The 20,564-nt window shown below is 43.7% G+C and overlaps 1 protein-coding gene across 1 annotated transcript; it reads left to right on the top strand.

Annotated features, from left to right (window-relative positions):
- Positions 1-45: 45 nt before the first annotated feature.
- On the top strand, positions 46-19,782 carry SLC45A2 (solute carrier family 45 member 2). Its single transcript, XM_035100647.2, has 7 exons — positions 46-2,813; positions 6,145-6,321; positions 9,713-10,032; positions 13,211-13,354; positions 15,268-15,391; positions 16,357-16,565; positions 19,119-19,782. The coding sequence occupies exons 1-7, from the start codon at positions 2,366-2,368 to the stop codon at positions 19,347-19,349; spliced, it is 1,653 nt and encodes a 550-aa protein (XP_034956538.2). The 5' UTR covers positions 46-2,365; the 3' UTR covers positions 19,350-19,782.
- Positions 19,783-20,564: the final 782 nt, after the last annotated feature.

Raw genomic sequence — 20,564 nt, forward strand, 5'->3', positions numbered from 1 at the left:
CAAAATGATGTGCCTGTGGAGTATGGGGGGGGGAAGGGCATTATTCTCTTTGTACAAGAGAGCCTTGGGTGTTTAAGGGATGTGAGCATTCATCATTGTTTTCCTCCTCAAGATTTTATGCTTATATAGAATAACAAATGGAGCACACAAAAAGTAGCTTCCTTTATTTTAGCATTTGCTATAAGTGTATGATTGAATTGCAATGTGCTTAAGTAATTTTATTCTTATTTTATGCAAGTGAAGGATTGGAGTAATGCTAATCTGGTTTTACCTCTTCGATTTTGCGTTTGCAATTTGCTGAGTCATTTTGTTGTGGTTGAATGCCAAAACAAGCATATTACAATTAATTGAATGTTCCGTAAGTTAACTATCAGCATGTTGCAATCCTTTAGTCTCTTTTTAATATACTGTAATTATCTAAAAACAAGTGTTTTTCATAACATGTGCAAATTCCTTTTCTTACAAATAAAAATGTAAAATTAATCTCCAGCAAGGAAACTGGATTTTATTATTATTTCAGAATGTTTGCATTTAAAGCTTGACCATTATTTCAGAAGAATTCCAAGGGTGATATCCCAGGTAAGTCATACTTTGAGTTACTTAAGTCATTTGGCTTCAGTTGGTCCACACTGACTAATATTAGATATCTCCCATAGAAAATGACGGGGCGGGGAGTGCCTTGAAAAACTTTTTGATACTGTTTGCTGATACTGTGGGAGGTGCTGGTTCATTATGGCGGAGGCTTATGATGCCTTTTAATGACTGTTTATATAAAATCTATGGGCTTAGATGGAATGCAGCAAGCAAAGGTAGGGGACCCCAAACCTTAACACCCACTTGCAAACTGCTTTTCACACTGCCTTTCTGGCAATTACCAAAAAGTCACATCCTCTCCTGTCACCTTCAATGACTAGAGTGGTACCTCGGTTTATGAACACAATTGGTTCCGGAAGTCTGTTCATAAACTGAAGCAAACTTTCCCATTGAAAGTAATGGAAAGTGGATTAGTCCATTCCAGACGGGTCCGCAGAGTACTCAACCTGAAGCGTACTTAACCCAAAGCATGGGTGTAATTGGTTCCGGAAGTCTGTTCATAAACTGAAGCATTCATAAACTGAAGCGAACTTTCCCATTGAAAGTAATGGAAAGTGAATTAATCCGTTCCAGATGGGTCCGCGGCGTTTGTAAACCGAAAATTCGTAAACGGAGGTGTTCATAAACCGAGGTTCCACTGTATTACTCAGTAGTGTAGCACATTGGAAGTCTGTTTCTCTACCATTTACTGTGGAGTAACCTGAGTTCGTACTTCTAAGCAGTTGTGCGTAGGACTGCAGTTTTGCTCTGCGGAGTGCCTACTATTACTCTGCAAAGCAAGCCACTACAGTATTCTACTTTATACTTCCAAGTTGCATGATGGTGGCTTGGTTAAAGCCCACAATAAGTGCTTGGTAGAGATGGGATCTGATCTCAGGTATTCCATATCCAAGACGTCCTTGTCTTGATCTTTGGTCTGCCCAGCCCTCTAGCCAGAGTTCATATTACTTCTGTGCTTTGTTTAGCAGTTGGCTTATTCTTATTCCTTGGTAAATGCTAAAACAGGAGTAATTAATGAAATTTTTAGAGTCTCATCAGCACAAAAGTGGAATCACAAAGCTGGATAAGATAATTCGGAAAGAAATACAATTCCTTTACATTCATTGGCTGGAATGCTAAATGACACAGGGTTAGAATGCTGCCTGTACATTCTACTTTTCTTGTGCGAAAGATAGAGACTTTCACTGCTTTACACAAGATCTGGAGGGGAGGGGGGAGAGAGCCTGAACATTCCTTGGGAATACAAGCCCTAGGAAGCATGAAAGCCAAACTTCAAAGCACACAGGATTAAATACCACAAGGAAGGATTGCCGGCCTTGTGCCATTTCTCCCTCCAGACTATCTTAAAAGCAGTTCTGCTCTGCAAACAACTTGTTGCCTGAAATGAAACCATGGAAAGGATAATCTTCCTTGCAACATGCAAAAAAGTGGCTGATGCGCCAGTGTCTTCCGACTATTAACTTTTTCCTTCCGACAAACTTTGGCTTCGGGCATGTGAGCATAGTATACACACATGATCCACCCCCCCCCCTTCTCTGAGATAATCCTCCAGTCATAGCTGAGAACTCTCCAGCGAGCCAGGCGCTCTAATTGTGCTAATCTTCCGTCGCAGACACACACAAGACACACACTCCCCCGCCACTCCCCCCTCGTGCAACTTGTGATTCCAGAGAGCCCTGAAAAGTATGTGCGTGCCCCTCCTCCAGCTCCTTTTCCTACCGGCTGACCTGAGATCCATGCCTGGCAGAGCACGCTCCCAGAAAGCAGCCCGATGACTCTAACCAGGCAGGATTTTGGTGGGCCGCTTCCGCGCCCCTGTGAGTTGGGCATCGCCAGCATGGAATGCAGCAGTGGCAAAGAGGAGACCATGCTGCAGTCCTTGGCAGCTGAAGAGCCCTTTAGTCCAGTGGAGCCCCCTAAGAAGGCAACGGGGAGATTGGTGATGCACAGCATGGCCATGTTTGGCCGAGAGTTCTGCTACGCTGTGGAGGCTGCCTTCGTCACACCTGTGCTGCTCAGCGTGGGGCTCCCCAAAAGCCTTTATAGCCTCGTCTGGCTCATAAGCCCCATCCTTGGTTTTGTGCTGCAGCCTGTGGTTGGCTCGGCCAGTGACCACTGCAATTCAGCCTGGGGCAAGCGGAGACCTTACATCCTGGTCCTGGGCATTATGATGCTGGTGGGGATGGCTCTCTACCTCAATGGAGAGACAGTTGTCTCAGGTGAGTAACTGAACGCTTTGTTAAGCCATGCAAAATGCACCTTTGTGAATCCAAAGATAAGGGGGTGGGGTGGGGTGGGGATCCCCCCACCTCCGATTGAAAATGCAAGTTTTCTCAACAAGTCTGAAGTGTGCATATTTGGTTATGTGTCTGTGAAGGACTAGCTAGCACCGTAAAAATTAACTAATGTGCTAAATAAATAAAAGACCTCTTGCACTACAGGGCTGAACCTTGTGTTTGAAGCAGGCTTGGACTCAAATGCTGTCTGTAGTCTGCATACATGTTTGATACGACTGTTGCTGCCACAGTCTCCTCTTTCCAGGCACAGACAGGTTCCAGGAGTGAAGAAAATAGGCAAAGAGCTAATTTGATTTTGAGATTAATCATTTTAATCATTGTTTATTTCATGAAAAAGTTGGACTATGCTGTGATTCCATGTTGCAGAGGCTAATACTGGCAGAAAGTAACAACAACAACAACAACAACAACAATACTAATGGACAGCGTCTGTGAAGCACTTCAAACTCCCAATTAATGAGACACAAATGCTCTTATTGATTGTTCAAGTACTTCACATACACCAGCATGGCATAGTGGTTATAGTGTTGGACTAGGACCTGGGAGACCAGGGTTCAAATCCCCATGCAGCTATGAAGCTCATAGGGTGACCTTAGGCCAGTCAAGCTTGGCGTAGCCAAGGGTTCTTGTGAAGGGTTCTTGTCACAGGGTTCTTGTGAAGATAACATTGGAAGGAAGAGAAATGTGTAGGCCACTTTGACCGCCTTGGGGGAAAGGTGGGATAGAAATGCAATAAACAAACATCAGTAATCCCAACAACATCTTTTAGGATCCCTAAATATAAGGTGCTTACAGCGGAGGCACTTAACAACAGGTAACTGGTTTTATTAGAATCATAGAGTAGGAAGGTATCTCAAAGGTCATCCAATACATCCCTGATGTGGTGGCTGGATGACCACCTCTTTTGAGCCAGTCTGCTCCATTCTCAGGAAGCTCTTCCTAATGTTTAGTCAGAAACCGCTCTCTTGCAATTTGAGTCCATTAACTGCGGTCTTCCCTTCTGAAGGAACATAAAGCAAATTTGCTCCACCACCTGTGTTGCATTCCTTCAGACATATAAAGCTTGCTTTCATATTGTCTCTCAGTTTATCTCTTCTCCATGCCCAGCTCCATCAACCTATCTTCATAGGACTTGGTCTCTAGAACCCTCCCCATCTCCCCCCCCCTCTATGGAGACGTTACTTGATAGCCTTCTCAAACTGCAGTGTCCATGTAAATAAAGGAAGCAGCTATGAGTGCTAAAGGTAAAGGGACCCCTGACCGTTAAGTCCAGTTGTGGATGACTCTGGGGTTGCGGTGTTCATCTTGCTTTACTGGCTGAGGGAGCCAGCGTTTTCCGCAGACAGCTTCTGGGTCATGTGGTCAGCATGACTAAGCTGCTTCTGGTGAACCAGAGCAGCGCACAGAAATGCCGTTTACCTTCCCGCCGGAGCGGTACCTATTTATCTACTTGCACTTTTTGGCCTGCTTTCGAACTGCTAGGTTGGCAGGAGCAGGGACCAAGCAACGGGAGCTCACCCCATTGCGGGGATTCAAACCACCAACCTTCTGATCGGCAAGCCCTAGGCTCTGTGAGTGCTTATTTTACCACAATTAAGGACCAATTCACGACACATTCTTTAGAGGCTTTCGAAATGAGAAACTTCCTGCAATAACCCTGTGAGGTTCAGCAGTCAAGATGAATGGGCTGTTATAATGGGCTTTGAAACTTCTTTGGAAGTGCTCTGGTAGATTAGAAATCCAACAGATTTTTGACGCTGTTAACCAGGGGTCAGCAAACTTTTTCAGCAGGGGGCCGGTCCACTGTCCCTCAGACCTTGTGGGGGGCCGGACTATATTTTGAAAAGAAATATGAACGAATTCCTATGTCCCACAAATAACCCAGAGATGTAGTTTAAATAAAAGGACACATTCTACTCATGTAAAAACATGCTGATTCCTGGACCCTCCCCGGGCCGGATTTAGAAGGCGATTGGGCCGCATCTGGCCCCCGGGCCTTAGTTTCGGGACCCCTGCTGTTAACCCTACACCCCTAGCCACTGACTCAGTAGTCATCCTGCAGAAACAACAGGGAATTCAAGAATGGAGGGGTTGCAATACAATTTCCAAAGTGCTTGGGTCTTGCATTTAAATTGCCTTTGTCCCATTGCAATCAATTGAGTTAAATGGATTTCTACCAAGTGCATTAATACCAACTAAAGTGGTTCAAAGCCAGCTATTTCCTTCCAGCGTGTGATAAGAATCTCTTGTAGAAAATAAAATATAATCAGGTGCCTAATGAAGCCTTTGGCTCAACACATAAATCAACTCAGACTGTGTGATTTCGGCTGCCAGCTTGCCACCCCGAGATTGCGACCTGCATTACCCAACAAAGCAGAAGACTTAATGGCCTCCACTGCTCCAGACAGCTTCCCTCTGTCCTTTTGTTATTTCCTTTTCCTATCCAGGTGTATCACACAGAAAGTGGAGCGAGGGAGTGGTGGGTGAAAGGACCAGACCAGAGGGGTGGAATACGTCTGGGAAATAAAAGCTGCAATGGTTGAATCCCCAGCTTTGTTGGCAATAAGTGCAGTGATATAGTTGCCCTAACTGGAACCCAGCATGCATGCAAACGAATACTGGAGATATTGCAGTAGTTTCAGGGGCAAGCTATGCAGTATGGCTGGTGGACATCATTCATGAACTGGTACATATAATAATTTGGGATGATTTAGGATGACAAATTGAGGGAGGGGTTGAGGAGGGTCATTTTGGGTGGGGGAAGTGAAAACTCCTGGGGGGCAAAGGCAGAAACATACACTCCAACATTCTTCAGATGAAAATCTCCCATTTTTATCTGAGGAATGTTGGAGGGTACGCAACTGGTATGTGTAAAAGGGGTGAACTCTCCCCCCTCCTGCACCTTGCCTTCTCTCAGCCAGTTGCTCCAGTCATACATATCTGTTCCTAGATCCCTTCTGAAAGAGACTGGCACAGCCAGCTGCAAAGAGGTAAGGTACGAGTGGGTGGGGGTCCATTTTTGAACCTGCTGGCACATCTAACGCACAAAAATAAAAAAAGTGACAATTGCTGCAATCTTAGAACAATCACAGATTGAGAAGCCCCCAGCATTCCTGTTAGAGATTTCCTGTGCAAGCGATGGCTCTTGTGAGCGAAGAAAGCAACAGAAAATTGTGACCGCATTGGCCCTCAGCACAGTACTCCACGGTGTCCAGGAAACGGCTGTAAAGTGAACCAATTTCTTCTTTTGCAGCTTTGGTTGCAGACAGAGGCACCCAGAGGACTTGGGCTATAGTTATCACCATGCTGGGAGTGGTGCTCTTTGATTTTGCTGCTGACTTCATTGATGGTCCCATCAAGGCGTATTTATTTGACGTTTGCTCTCACCAGGACAAGGAGAAAGGGCTTCATTATCATGCCCTCCTGACAGGTAAAATCCATAACATCTGAACACTTCTCTTTTCCCTCCCTTTATTCATATGGCGCGATGAAGGAGAGAGAAAGGTGGCGGCTGCCTGGAGTTCCTTCCCGTCTTCGCATGCTTAAGCTTCTTGAACAAGATGGTCATCTGATGCAGTGCTTCAGTAACAAGCATTGTTTAACAGGTCATCTTGTGACCGCTGTAGCTGCTACAGAAAGGATCTGGAGGAACAGCTTCTTTTAAAAGAAGTAGCATCCTACAATTAAAATTAAAGCCAAACGAGCAAGAATTTCCTCCTGCTTTCGGCACATATTGGGTTGTTATACTGTTCTGTTTTTGCATATTTGTATTTTCCACAATGGGAACTGAAACCCCGCAAAGGGCCAGAGAAGATACAGCAGCACAAGCTTTTCAAACCTGTATTGTAAACTCCTAGCCACATTGACTATAGAAAGTAAGTCCCAATGGGCTTAGTAAAACTTACATCTCAGGAAACTAGATGTGGACTCTAGCTGCATATTTAAATACTGCTTAGAAGAGTGCAGTTGTCCCATCCTCTCCCCACTCACCCCCAGTGTCTGGTGGGAAATAAATTTGCCTGTCATGCCTTTTGATAGTGCTGCTATCACATGCAATGCAGTGTTTATTTTGCATTTAGATGTTACAAACCTGCTTATTATGCCATGCAAATCTTCAAGACAAACAAAAGAGATGCCAAGAAGTTTGGGACAGTCCAAGAATCCTGGCAACTGTAGCTTACCCCTCACAGAGCTGCAATTCCCAGCACTCTTAACAAGCTACAGTTCCCAGAATTCTATAGCGATTATATTAGGGGAATGCGATTATAAATAAATGCGATTATATTAGGGGAACCTGTGGTCCTCCAGATGTTGGACCCATAATAAATATGAATTTTCTCTTTTTAACTGATCAGTATTTATTGATGTTTTGTTAGTGCTTCTATGAATACTTTTGTTGATTTTACTATTATATGTTAGACACCATCTTGATATTTTTTGAAATAACTGTGGATTTTAAATAGATAAATAATTCTGGGCTTAAAGATTCCTGCATTGCAGGGGCTGGACTAGATCCCTATTGTGGTCTCTTCCAACTACAAGTCTGTGTTTCTATATTTCTATCATACTTGACTAGGGATTGGGGTGTGTGTGTGTTGATTTTGCTTGCATATTAATGTGAAAACTACCTAATTTGTACTAATTCTCCAAACAAACACATGGCAATTTGCTTGCAAAGTGTGTATGTTAGCCCAAACTGCATACAAAAATGTGTTTATTGGGAGAACTTTGCACTGAAATTCTGGTGCATTTTCATGAGGCATTAACAAATAACAGTTCGCAAATTGCTGCAGAAATGTGGAGATCTGAATTTAAGACAGGAAATACAAGAAACTGAGTGGAACGAAAATAGACAAATTCATCCATCCCTTGACCATTGTCCCTACTGGCTGGAGATGATGGGTGTCTAAACTTAACAACATCCGGAGGGTCGCAGGCTCCCCACCAGAGCATATGGGCTCCTTCTAACCCACAGAGGGAGAACCTGTGGCCTTTAGATGTTGGGCTGTAACTCCCATCACCTCCATCATTGTTCTGTTCCCTCTAATATATAGGCTTGCTCTGAGCTAGGAGGTTCTCCCCACAAAGCCCAGTCCTTATTCATTCATTATGGCTGCTGCCCTCCTCACCTGCCATCCCATCTCACTCTTCTGCTTGTTACCACATGGATGCTCCATGACCTGGCCTGCCTGGCTGCATACTCTTTATTTCTTCCCTTCCCCTGCCAACAGTATTTTCATGATTTGTGGGGTGGGATAGAATCATAGAATCATAGAATCATAGAGTTGGAAGAGACCACAAGGGCCATCCAGTCCAACCCCCTGCCAAGCAGGAAACACCATCAAAGCATTCCTGACAGATGGCTGTCAAGCCTCTGCTTAAAGACCTCCAAAGAAGGAGACTCCACCACACTCCTTGGCAGCAAATTCCAAGGGATGGGGAAGGTCATGAAAGAAAATGTGTTATTTCCCCCCAGCTTGGAATATTTCCCCAGAATCTTTTTCCCCACCATAAATGAGAGTTTTTATTTCCTCAAATCCAGTGTCTCTTATGAGGTCAGGTGGTTCTCTGACCTCCAGAGTGACACCGGACGGTGGCGAGAGATGGAAGGAAGTTCCATGTGATTCAAATGCTTGCCGACCACACTGCCACTAAACAAAGAGAAGGTTGTGTTGCATTGCAGTCTAAGTGACGTCAGCCCCTAGCAGTTACTTAAACTGTGGGTTATATATGTAGATTTGGCCTATAAACTGTGGGTTATATATGTAGATTTGGCCTTGCATATTCTGCTAACCATAGTATTTGTGAGTGCATTTTAGAAGCACTTGCAAATGCATGAAGCTGAGAACTTCCCATGAAGCAAACTGTTACTAGAATCTGTAGCATCATAACGTAGGAAGGGTCCTTTTTCAGTCCTAGGGCCACATTCCTTTCTGGGTAGCCTCCCAGGGGCCACATCCCAGGGGTGGGCAAGGCAATGAGTGTATATTTTACTTTTGCACAACAGACTACATTCTACACTCACTCACATGCTGTCGGCAATAAATCACACTGTGTCAGTGAAGTTAACTCTTAATTCAAGGAAGCAGGTTGACTCAGAGGGTCAGGCCTAGTGAGCACAGCAACTCATCCCAGTAGATCTTGCTCCTATGAGCAGTTGTAAGGACTGAAGGTCCCCGCTTCCCCAAAGTTCACTACATTTCCTCCTCCCCACCCCAGGTTCTTTGCAAGCAGAGACTTATTTGCCTTGTCTGCCTTTGCTCCTCCCTCTCCATACCTCTTCTGGTTCTGGGAGCTTGTTGCAGCAGCATGGGGACATGCCCGGCTTCTTTAGCAACCTGCCTCATCTCTGCCTCTTGACCCTCTTCCTCTCCAGCCTCTGCTTCTGTCTCTGCTTCTAGACTGCTCTCTGCCACAGCCTCTTCCTGCTCACTAAACCTTGTTACCTATTCAGCTTCCAACACCACTTCCTCCCAGTTGGCTCCCTCTTCTCCCCCTGACCACTCATCTTTGTCCCACCCATAACAACAACCAACAACAAATAGCTTCACTCCCACAAACACTTTTAAAAGGCCATACATTGTTTTTTCAGCAAAGGCCTGGTTATAGAAAAATGCTTTTGCTTGGCACCTAAAGATTTATAGTGAAGGTGCCAGGTGAGGCTCCCTGGGGAAAGCATTCCACAATTGGGAAGCCACCACAGAAAAGGCCTGTTCTCATGTTGCCACTCTCTGGACCTCTGTTGGAAGGAGCACAGACATAACCTGACATGTTGATGTTAAATACGATTCTACTGTCTTTATTTTTCTGTTCTTTTTTAGGTCTAGGAGGGGCCCTTGGCTACCTTACAGGTGCCATCGATTGGGGGCATACTGTCTTGGGAAAATATTTGGGATCAGAATTCCAGGTGATGTTCTTTTATGCTGCTCTCGTGTTCCTGATCTGCCTTACTGTACACTTGTGCAGTATTCCCGAAACTTCTCTTGCTGACAAGGTAGAATCCGAAGCCCTGCTGAAAACAGCTGAGCCCTATCCATATGGTTCCATAGGAAAAGTCAAGAATGGTTATTTTAACAGCGGATATAATGAAATACGGGTTTTGTCTCAGCAAGGGAAGCCCACCCTCAAAGAAGACATTCAGGTAATTTTGCCTTTTTTAGATTGCCATCTCTGCCTTTAATCCTAACATATTTGACATGGTAGCCCTGGACCCTCACGTGAAGTGGAAAGTGATGTAATCAATTTGGAGGATCAGGTTATTCAAAATAAAAATGGAGGCCAGAACATGGGGCTGGGTCCTGACTAAGTAAGTTGTGCCTAGTTCCTATTGAAATCAAAAGAACTTCAGTTAAGTCATGACTAACTTGCCCTATCTGGTTCAATGGGACCTAAGTTCAACCAATTTGTCTGGTTCCAACACATAATATTTATGAATGGCCTATTTCCTATACTTTGGGTATGATCTTAAAAAGTTAGTTATGAGAGAGGCTGCAATCCTATACAGTACTCACTTACTTGGGAATAAGCCGCATTAAACTCAGCGGGACTTGTGAGTACGCAAGCACAGGAATGTATTGTAGGGTCTGTTAAAGGCAGTGAAATTGAATGGGTGGTCCAGACAAACATCACATTACTTTTAGTGGAACTTAACTGCAACACACTTTCACCGGACTGTTCCCCTTGGATATAATCATTAAATTACACCAAGATACTAAGTATCTTGTATGGTGGTTCCTCCCTTCTGACTTGGTGCAGAAATAAGAAATATTGGGCGGGATTCACCCGATCAGCCCTTTTGGTGGAAGGACTTTCACTTGTGCAATTGGGCTTCCACTCCCCCTGCACCTCCCAAAATTGACTTGAAGGTCAGGAGGACTCCCAGAACAGCATGCAAAGGAGAAGCGGTTATCGTTCCATCTGGCAAGCTGGAATGGTTGCACAGATGGAACGATTGCAAGAGTGCAATACTGAATTCCAGATGTCAATCTCTGTCTGACTGTTATCTGACAGGCTCTTCATGAAATAAGACCTATTGTGTCACAGTACTTAATATTCTGTGGTCCCCTGTGAATGAAACCCACAGTCTGCGGGCTCCTCTTCTAATAGCTTTACATTTAGCTTTACATTTTTAAAGATAAGTCATTGGCTGCAATCCCAGAGAGCAATATGTTTGCCCAGCTATCTGAGTTCACTGATCTTGATTAACTTTGCTCGGATTCCATGTCTTCCATTTAGTCAAGAAGGATCTTGGATCTTGGCAAACTTAGCATCGCTATGTTCAGTTGTCCCTCAGCCAGGTCCTCAAGTTAATGCGTTTAGTGAAAAGAGGTCAGCCGGTCAGTACATGCTGCATTCATTACAGATGTCAACTGCTTTTGCATGGTTCTTGGTCTAACAACACAGGATTCTGAATTGCATTAAGCATCTGGTGCATTCTACTGAAACACTTTTAAAAAACCAGCTCTTTGAAAAAGGACCTGGAAATGGCAGAAAAGCAAGTATGTCTGCACCCTGATCCTATGCATGCTTATTTAGAGGTAAGTCCCACTTTGTTCGGTGAGGCTTACTCCCAGGTAAATGTGTGCAGGATTGTACCCAGAGTCTGGGGGAAATGAAACGTTAACATGTACCTTGTTTCCTAAAGATATATGAAGAGTCTGATAAGCAGAAAAGTTTGCATCTAGATCTGAAAATGGCCACGAGTCACCCATGTAAAAAACTGAATTAACTTTGGTCAGAATCTTCTGAAGTGTTTATTTTCAATGAATATTTGGTAGCAAGTTGATATATTTTGAAGCCAGTGGGGCTTACATTCTGCTCCTTTGATCACAGCTGTGTTGTGCCAACCTTGTGCCAACAAGGAATGTTTTTTCTTAGGATTGTGCCAATCTTGTTCTGGGATCTGTAGAAGTGTTTTACATCACTGGCAATATATACCATGGCGAGCCACTGCTAATCAGAATTCAAAGTACCAGGCCAGATGGATCAATGGTCTGACACTATTGCTCTTGTGTCTGTTTCACATCTAAACAAAAATGCATTCAAGGAAATTATGTGAAATTGATTTTTTTTTGCATTTGTTTATTTCAAGCTTGTTTACCCTGCTATTGGTTAGACTATGCCCAGAATTTCTTGAACATTTGTTCTCATTTGTTTATGGGGCAGTTATACGACAATGAGCATTCAACATAATATCATTGTGGTATGTTTGTATGTCTTCCTGTTAATCATTTGTTCAGCCCTCTTGTTTCAGTGCATTTCCCTGTCACTTTCCTAACTGCAAAAAGTTGTTAAAAAAACCAGATTTGCTGGATCAGGACAGGTAGGAGTATAAGGAGCAATAGCGTTGCAAGCAACCAGTGTGAACAAAGTAGCACAAAATTGAATAAGGAAGACTTGATGTCCAAATGCATACCAGCTGCACCTGATAAATCAGATAGAAGTGAGCCTTGAGTTTTTGATTTAGCTAAAACCCCAGCTATCTGATATTTTTAGAGAAAGTTCATTCCTTGTTTCTTTAGCTCTTTAGCTGTCAGCCAGAGGCAATTCCTGCAGGGTGAGCTGTCTCGATTCACCTTGCCAACCATTCAAAACGGTCTCCTGAAAGTTGTTTTCACGTGCTGATTTATTTTCATGCAAGGCATCCACTCCCACAAACTTCTGCATCATCTATCTGTATCTGGAGAGACAGTGGTGTTACTTTTTATTAATAATTCATCTAATAAGTTTATATTCCAGTAGCATCTACCTCAAGGCAGAATAGGTAGGGCTCCCAGGCATGAGACCTAGACCTCCTTAGCTTCAGCTGCACCACCTGCCCACAGACCATGCCCTGAGAGTAGTCCTCTTTTAAGAATATGGACCATCAGCCCATCTAGTCCAGTATCCTTTTCACACAGTGACTTACCAGATGCTTAGGGATAGCCTGTAAGCTGGACATGAGCCACAACAGCACTCTGCCCTCTGTGATTCCCAGCAGATAGTATTCAGAGACATACTGCTTCTGACACAGGAAGTTAGAACATAGCCGAGATCTATTCAAGTCCTCTTTTAAAGTCATCCAAGCTGGTGGCCATCACTGTCTTCTGTGGGAGCGATTTCCATAGTTTGACTAAGTGCTGCATGAAGAAGTTCTTTCTTTTATCTGTAATGAATCTTCCAACATTTAGCTTCATTGGGTGTGCACAAGTTCTAGTGTTATGAGAGAGGAAGAGAAGGGGGACAAGAGAGCTGAGAAACTGAAGAGTGGGGGAGGGACAGGAATCCTCCAGGCTGTTGGGAGACTTTTCAGTGAAACTTTGGAACATCCTTCCTTTCAGGTTCAGAAGCAGATGACCATTAAGTCCCTCCTAAAAGCACTCCTAAGCATGCCTTCCCACTACCGCTGCTTGTGTGTGAGCCATCTGATGGGGTGGACAGCTTTCCTTTCCAACATGCTCTTCTTCACCGATTTCATGGGACAGGTACAGAAAAGTAACCATCTTTCCCCTGGGCAAATTCAAATTTTCGGATTTAACTTTTATTTGCTTGCTTATGCAGTATGATGGCAAATTTCAACAGTTGTCAACATCAAGAACAGGCAGATTAGATTTCCAAGAACAAAAAATGGATGCCTCCAAGCATTCCTCGTAGAACTGGGTCCATTGGGTAGCTGGGTTTTTCATCTTTTACTTTTTTTGAAAAAAAGGTTTCTGCTGTTTAATCTACTGCAGTCTCCAAAATATGAAAACAGCAGTCTTAAAAACACAAAGGTTTCCATTTGTGTTCTAAATTTTTGATTCCCCTTCACCTCACTCTTGGAATCTGTAGAACTGGCAATCATACCATACATTTTAAAATTAGAAACTAGCAGTTAATTGTTTTGTTTACCACATTAATGTATGTGGCATTTTAAAATTAGAAACTAGCAGTTAAACCAGCAGAAATAAACCTGACATTTCAGGCTCTCTGTTTGATGCTATTCAGACTTGTATATGGGTTTTTCAAGTCTGATCCTTCCCACTTGCTAGTGGAGGTTGTCACTGCACTGGCGCTACTAAGGATGGGATAACCAACGGGACCATCTTGGCTGTGAGTTCTGGAAGACCTGCTCCCTGCTTTGCAGGCCTTTTCCCTCCTGGGTTGTTGCTGTTGTTGCTGCTAATTTTCTGTATGTTTATTTTGGATCTTATGATTTATGTGGAAATTGTTCAGTTTGGTTGTGAACTTTTTGATGTCTTGATGATTTTTTATGACTGCTTTTGCTATGTTTGTAGTGGTGTGATTTTGTACATGTTGTAAGCTGCCTTGAGCATGGTTTTAACTTTGGAAAGCCAAACATAGTCTGCCCCACAAGCAAGGATTGGAAACCATGTTCAAGCTGCACTTTACAATTCTGGATTTCAGGCAGGAGAGTAAGCAATGAGTTGTATCATTACAGTGGTACCTCGGTTTGCGACCGCAATCCGTTCTGCAGAGGCGGTTGCTCACCAAAGTGGTCGCTCCCCGAAGGCACACTTCTGTGTGCGCGCGAAGTGCCGATAGAGCGCTTCTGCACACGCACGCATCCGACGCCACGGAACCCGGATGTAAACACTTCCGGGTCCGTGGCAGTCGCTCACTGAAGCGGTTGCAAACAGAGGTAGATGTAAACCTTGGTTTGACTGTAGTCCTACTCAAAGTCAACCCATTGAAATGAATGGGCATGCCTAACATAGGTCCATCAGTTTCAATAGGTCTGCTGTGAGTGCCGGAATACCTTAGTTGGATATTGCCCTGTGATTTAGCAAGAACTGGGACCATTTGTTTCTTTTGTGAGGGGAGAAAGATGGAAAAGGAAATGCATGAGTCCCAGGTTAGTTATTGCAATGCCAAGCCATGGTTTGGTGTGAAAAGATGCAGAAAGCCTGCCAGAAAGCCTGCCTGAAACAGAGGCCAGACCACAGTACAGTCATACCTCGGGTTACGAACGCTGCGGGGTGCGGACCACGTGCTGAACCCGAAAGTACCAGAACGGGTTACTTCCAGGTTTTGTCACTCACACATGCGCAGAAACACAAAATGACATCACACACATGCACAGAAGCATCAAATCACATCGCGCGCATGCACTGATGCGCCGCTTCAGGCTGCAAATGCTGCAGGTTGCGAACGTGCCTCCCGCATGGATCACATTCGCAACCTAAGGTATGACTCTACTATCAATTCTTGGCACTGCGTAATTGGCAGAAAATTGGCTGACAATACATATCACCATCACCATCATAATTGAAGTCACCAACATCAAATAAACACAGATGCAGTCCTGTGCCCATTTGCTTGGAAGCCAATATTTTATTTAGAGGCATGATTACCAGCACAGCTTGTTCTTATTCTTTTCTATTTTGACACACTGCAGATTGTATTCAATGGTGATCCTTATGCACCTCATAACTCCACAGCGTACCTAACCTACGAAAGGGGAGTAGAGATCGGATGCTGGGGGATGTGCATCAACGCCATCTCTTCCTCGCTTTATTCCTGTGAGTACTACCAACAAATGGATCACTTGTGATAGGAACAAAATAGAACGTACATTCATACACCCAGGGCATTTTGCCTGCATCCTCTATGTGACCATACAATAACTTTGTAAGGTTGATCCATATTATTTATGTCCACATTACAGAAGCAAAGTTGAGGCTGTGAGAATGGTGGTTTGTGCCAAGGCTTCCTGGTGACGCCATGACAGAGGCAAGGTTCAGAAACAGGGCATTATGGTAGAGCTCATGCTCTACAAGCATCCCCAACAACAACAAGAAGCAACACGTCGGCTGACAATATACTGACAATATTTTTATAACACTATACTGTTTCAAAATCCATAAACAGAAGACATATAATATGTGCATGGAGTCACAAATTAATAAGAATCAAATATATGTTCCATGAACAGGAATGGTAGCAGTGGTAAGTCATTGTCAAAGATCTCTGAAATAGAGGCAGAATGCCTTTCCACAGTCAATATCCTTTTTCCACAGTCAATATCCTTCAAACGCGAGATGATGGGTTCTCTGAACATTGCAATAGGGTGCTCCGAGTACAGCAGCAGACAGCAAATAAATGTTCCATGAACAGGAATGGTAGGAGTATAGGGTATAAGGTATAAGGTAGTTTCAAGCTTCCTTCATTGATATGCGTGGTAAGACCCAAAGAGTAGTCTGGAGGTGGGAAATAAAGTTTTTAGCTGCTGAAACCAAGCAGATTTTATATGCAAGCTCCTTGGAGGAAGTGAGGTACAATTGGTCAGTAAGATTCTGTCAACAGCTTCACTTTGAAGGAAGGTAATATTATTTTCAAAGATATTGCAGACGTTTCACACTCCAGCTTGATCTACATTGAACAATACACAAATCTTGCTAAATAAAATAATGTTCAGCAATGATTCCAATGGTTTCCTTTTAGACAGAAATCCCCCACCCCCTTCCCAATCTTTTTCTTCCTACAGATTTGCAGAAAGCGCTTCTGCCTTACATTGGATTAAAGGGACTTTACTTCATTGGATACCTGCTTTTTGGGCTAGGCACTGGCTTTATTGGACTCTTTCCCAAGGTGTATTCTACTTTGGCTCTCTGTTCCCTCTTTGGCGTAATGTCCAGCACATTATACACGGTGCCATTCAACCTCATTGCTGATTATCACAAGGAGGAGGAAGAGGTAAGTTAGAAGGGATGGTTGTTGTCAGATCCTTTCCTAGAGCATCCTTGTTACAACGCCCGTGCCTTTCCCTCCCCACTCCTTTTCTGGATGCTACGCAAGAAGTGAGTGCAGAAGTCTACAGCCAGGTTGCCTCGCTTTATTGCTCACACCTTGAAAGTCAGGTGACGGCACCTGAGCCCTGCTTTTCTAGACTTTCTACTTAAAATCTCAGGGGGAAATAAATAGTGCTAAAAAACCAGTGGAGTAGGCCTTAGAGTAGCCACTGGGGTGGGGGTGGGTTGGGGGAGAGAGAGAGAACAATCAGATTTGCACTAAATCTGCATACACTAATGTAGACCAGTGTTATCTACTGAATAGCAGCAACTCTCCCAAATCTCAGGTAGAGGTCTTCCCCACATTTTGTTACCTGGATTCCTTTAACTGGCAATGCCAGGGAGTGAACCTGGGTCCGTCTAACAGAAAAACCCATGCTCTAATCCTGATTAATATTCAGCAGTGGTGCCTATAGTGGCTGCCCTCCAGATACTGGCATTGCTGCTCCTTACCTGTATGGGGGTGGTGTTCCATTTCTTCACCTTTCTTGCAATAAATGAGGCTTTGCACACAGTATTCTTTGCTCACAATATTTTGCTGCAACGTCATCCACGGAATGGGATGAAAGTAACCCCACCAAGAATTACATTGTATTGGATATGACAGCCTCGATCGGCAGATGTTTTGAAGGCAAGGAAGGGTGCTCAAGGAGCAGAGCTTCATGATAGAAGCCAAGGCTGAAGACATATCAGACTCTTGGGTTAGCTTGTTCACTCATGATCAGAAGAAGCTGCGGAGGCTGAACTTTGTCAAGGATGTTAGATTTTGAGATTTTGTGTGGTTTAGAGCAGTGGTCCTCAACCTTGAGAAACTGAAACTTATTTGATTTCCTTTCCTCTCTCTTTCCGTGCCATGTAACAGACCAGGATGCATTACGTTCTGTATATTGCACCTGTGTTCTCTTTGCTACTGCATGGAACAACACAGGAACCAGACTTTTGGACTTATACGTAATTTTTTTAAAACTTACTTAATTGTATGTGGTCTGCTCATTGCAAGAAGGGTAGAGAGAGGGGGCCAGCAAACTAAGCAGGATATGAAAAGAGTCTAACAACATGTATTCCATGTTATAATGCTGCTTAACTCTGAGAGTGTTTTTTAACTCTACCAAGGTCTCTCTCCCCCTGGAGAGGGCACCCAGCCAATTCTTTTGGGCTCATAGCTACTTTCCTCCCACATGCTAGTGAAATTCATTTTTCTTAGAAAAAAGTCTTGGTAACCTTAGCTTGTCACAATACATTTGCAGACATTTGATAATTAAATTCTTTGCTGAACTTTATGCCCTTCTGTTAACATAAGGCAACACAGTGGTCAGAAAACTGGGGAGATCTGTATCTACATTTCCACTGAAATTCCACTGAAATTCATTGATCCTGGACCAATCACCATCTCTCAATCTAATCTACTTCATAGGGTTGTTGTGGGATAAAATGAAGAGTGGGGGGGGGAACTGTATATGTTTAATTTTATTTCCAGAAATTAGAACTCTCTCTCTCTCTCTCTCTCTCTCTCTCTCTCTCTCTCTCTCTCTCTCTCTCTCTCTCTCTCAAACACACACACACACACACACACACACACACGTTCCTTTATTTCCCTAGAGGAAAGGCAGGATAAAAATACCGTATGTATTTGATATGATGGCACTAGAAAGGGAGTTCAATTCCATGCTCTGTTAACAAAAGAGTTTTTATATGGTTCAGTAAATAAGATAGTGTATCATCCATGATAAGCCCAGACCATCACAAATCCATTTTATTTATTTATTTATGAAAAACGCACTTCACATTGACCTTGCAATGCTTTTAATTTATCATTCAGAAAGCACTCTTGTTCCCTGTTAAGTGTGAATTGGATGACTCTTCAGTCAAGTGCCCTGGATTTCAATGCGAGCTAGTAGGGAAACATCATACTTCAAAGGAGCTTTAGATTTACTCCCCCAAAGCCCAGAGGACACAGCATTTAACAGAACCTTATGAACTATCCATGCAACACAAAGCAGAGTTTAACAGCCATGCAGTCTAGCAAGTGGGGTGGGGGAGTTTTAGCAAGAACTTCAAGAGAAATCCCCTTTCTATACCAATGAAGCCGATTGCCAATTTCTGTAAAGGAAGTTGATTCCGGGAAAGGCTAGGTACATTCTACCAGCTTGAGTAGGCTTTCAGAGTATGTGCAGAGTTTCCTGCCAGTCATTTGGTCCGTGCGACTGTTCCCTATTCTGTGCGGTTCCAGCAGCCCAGAGGCTGTTTCACAAAATTGGGAGGGCGACCCCTCACGTCCCCACCAGAGCTTTAAATCATGCCACTTGTCGTAGGCACAAGAACAAAGTCTTGCCTTGCTTGCTCATCAAGACTGTGTAGTATTTGAACAGCTGAGATTCATGCAGTGAAACGATCAGCGCAGGATTGTATGGTCGGCTGTGCCTTGTTTGATGGAGTTCCTTTATCTGCTTGCTTTCAGGACCAGACCGGAGGACAAGCTGGAGAGCACAAGCGAGGAAAAGGTGTGGACTGCGCTGCCCTCACTTGCATGGTCCAGCTGGCACAGATCATTGTTGGGGTGGGCCTGGGCTTCCTGGTCAGCGCTGCTGGGAGCGTGGTGGTGGTGGTGATCTCTGCCTCTGCCATCGCTTTACTGGGCTGCTGCTTTGTAGCATTCTTTGTTCGCTACGTGGAAGAGAACAATAAATAGCCGAAGCTTGGGAGAAGCTGCTGTCTTTGACAAAGGGAGAAACACAGTTGTTCCTGGGTTGCTGTACCCACACTAGTTATTTCTGTAGCAAGTCTTTGCTTTGTGTGTTTTCTGGGAACGTTTGAGGCCACTAGTTCTCCCACACAGTTTAGGCAGGTCTACACTATGGACTTAAGCTGGTTTAAAGGGCATCCCTTCTCAGCGAATCACGTGTGCTGTATTTCTGCGATGAGGCCTGCAGACCTGAAACTAATTTCCTCCATGCATAGTCTTCTTCTTTTTAAGCAAACAAGAATCCTAGAGGTCAGCTAGTGTGTTTTTCACTTTTCAGAATCAGAGTGCCTATCCAGGCTCTCTTAGGCAGCATCCCAAAGGAGGCTTAATATTTCAAATGGGTCGTTCGGATTTCACAAACAGGGAGAAATGTGGATTAGCAGAGGGGCATCCCAGCCTGTGGTCCGTGGCATGTCTGTGGATTTGTGGTTGAACATATGAGTTGGCCCATCCATCGTGTTACATATCCATAAGGGGTTTTCAATCTAATTTTACTTGCTTCTTATTTCTTATATTGCATTTTCTTGTATTACAATTTGAGTTCTATGGAATTCAATAAAAGACAATAGATAAGAAATAAAGGAAGCAACAAGGATACAAATAAAAATCACACAGCATCTAGCACAGCACGTAGCTGTTGCTACAAGAGACGGAAAAGTCATTAAATAGTTTGCCAGGATCCTCAGCCATTTTAAAGTGGTTTATTGGATGGGTCGGGAACCACTGGGCTGGCATTTTGATGCCAACAATGCCATGTGGACACTGGAAAAGGGTTGCGCTGATTCCACACTTGGGGTGGGGGTTACTGGTCTAGTGTGGTGACAGCAAAGGGCTAAAACAGTTCTGATGCTAGAGCTCTCTGAATGGAGCTTCCAATTTATTTATTTATTTATTTATTTATTTATTTATTTATTTATTTAGTATTTTATAAAGCTGGGGCCCTTTTTTCACTTGAGCAGCAATGGTGAGAAAGGGTTTTGTCATTCTTTCCATGCCCCACGCTCCAGCTATCGCTATTTGCCCTCTTAGGAAAAAATATAGGCACAATGGATAATAACTTATATCAGAGTTAGGCACCCTCTCCTTTAGCACAACTGCTCTGATAAAAAGTAGAACACCCCCAACACATCTGCTTTAATTTTTTCTCAAAAAGAAAACAAA

Source organism: Zootoca vivipara, chromosome 11 (genome assembly GCF_963506605.1).
Source record: "Zootoca vivipara chromosome 11, rZooViv1.1, whole genome shotgun sequence".
NCBI classification, from domain to species: Eukaryota; Metazoa; Chordata; class Lepidosauria; order Squamata; family Lacertidae; genus Zootoca; species Zootoca vivipara.

Excerpts from the sequence above, each read along its gene's own strand:
- SLC45A2 (XM_035100647.2), top strand. The coding sequence starts at position 2,366 with ATGACTCTAACCAGGCAGGATTTTGGTGGGCCGCTTCCGCGCCCCTGT. Across the intron at positions 10,033-13,210 it reads CCCTCAAAGAAGACATTCAG|GTTCAGAAGCAGATGACCAT; the intron begins GTAATTTTGCCT and ends CCTTCCTTTCAG. Across the intron at positions 15,392-16,356 it reads CTCTTCCTCGCTTTATTCCT|ATTTGCAGAAAGCGCTTCTG; the intron begins GTGAGTACTACC and ends TTCTTCCTACAG.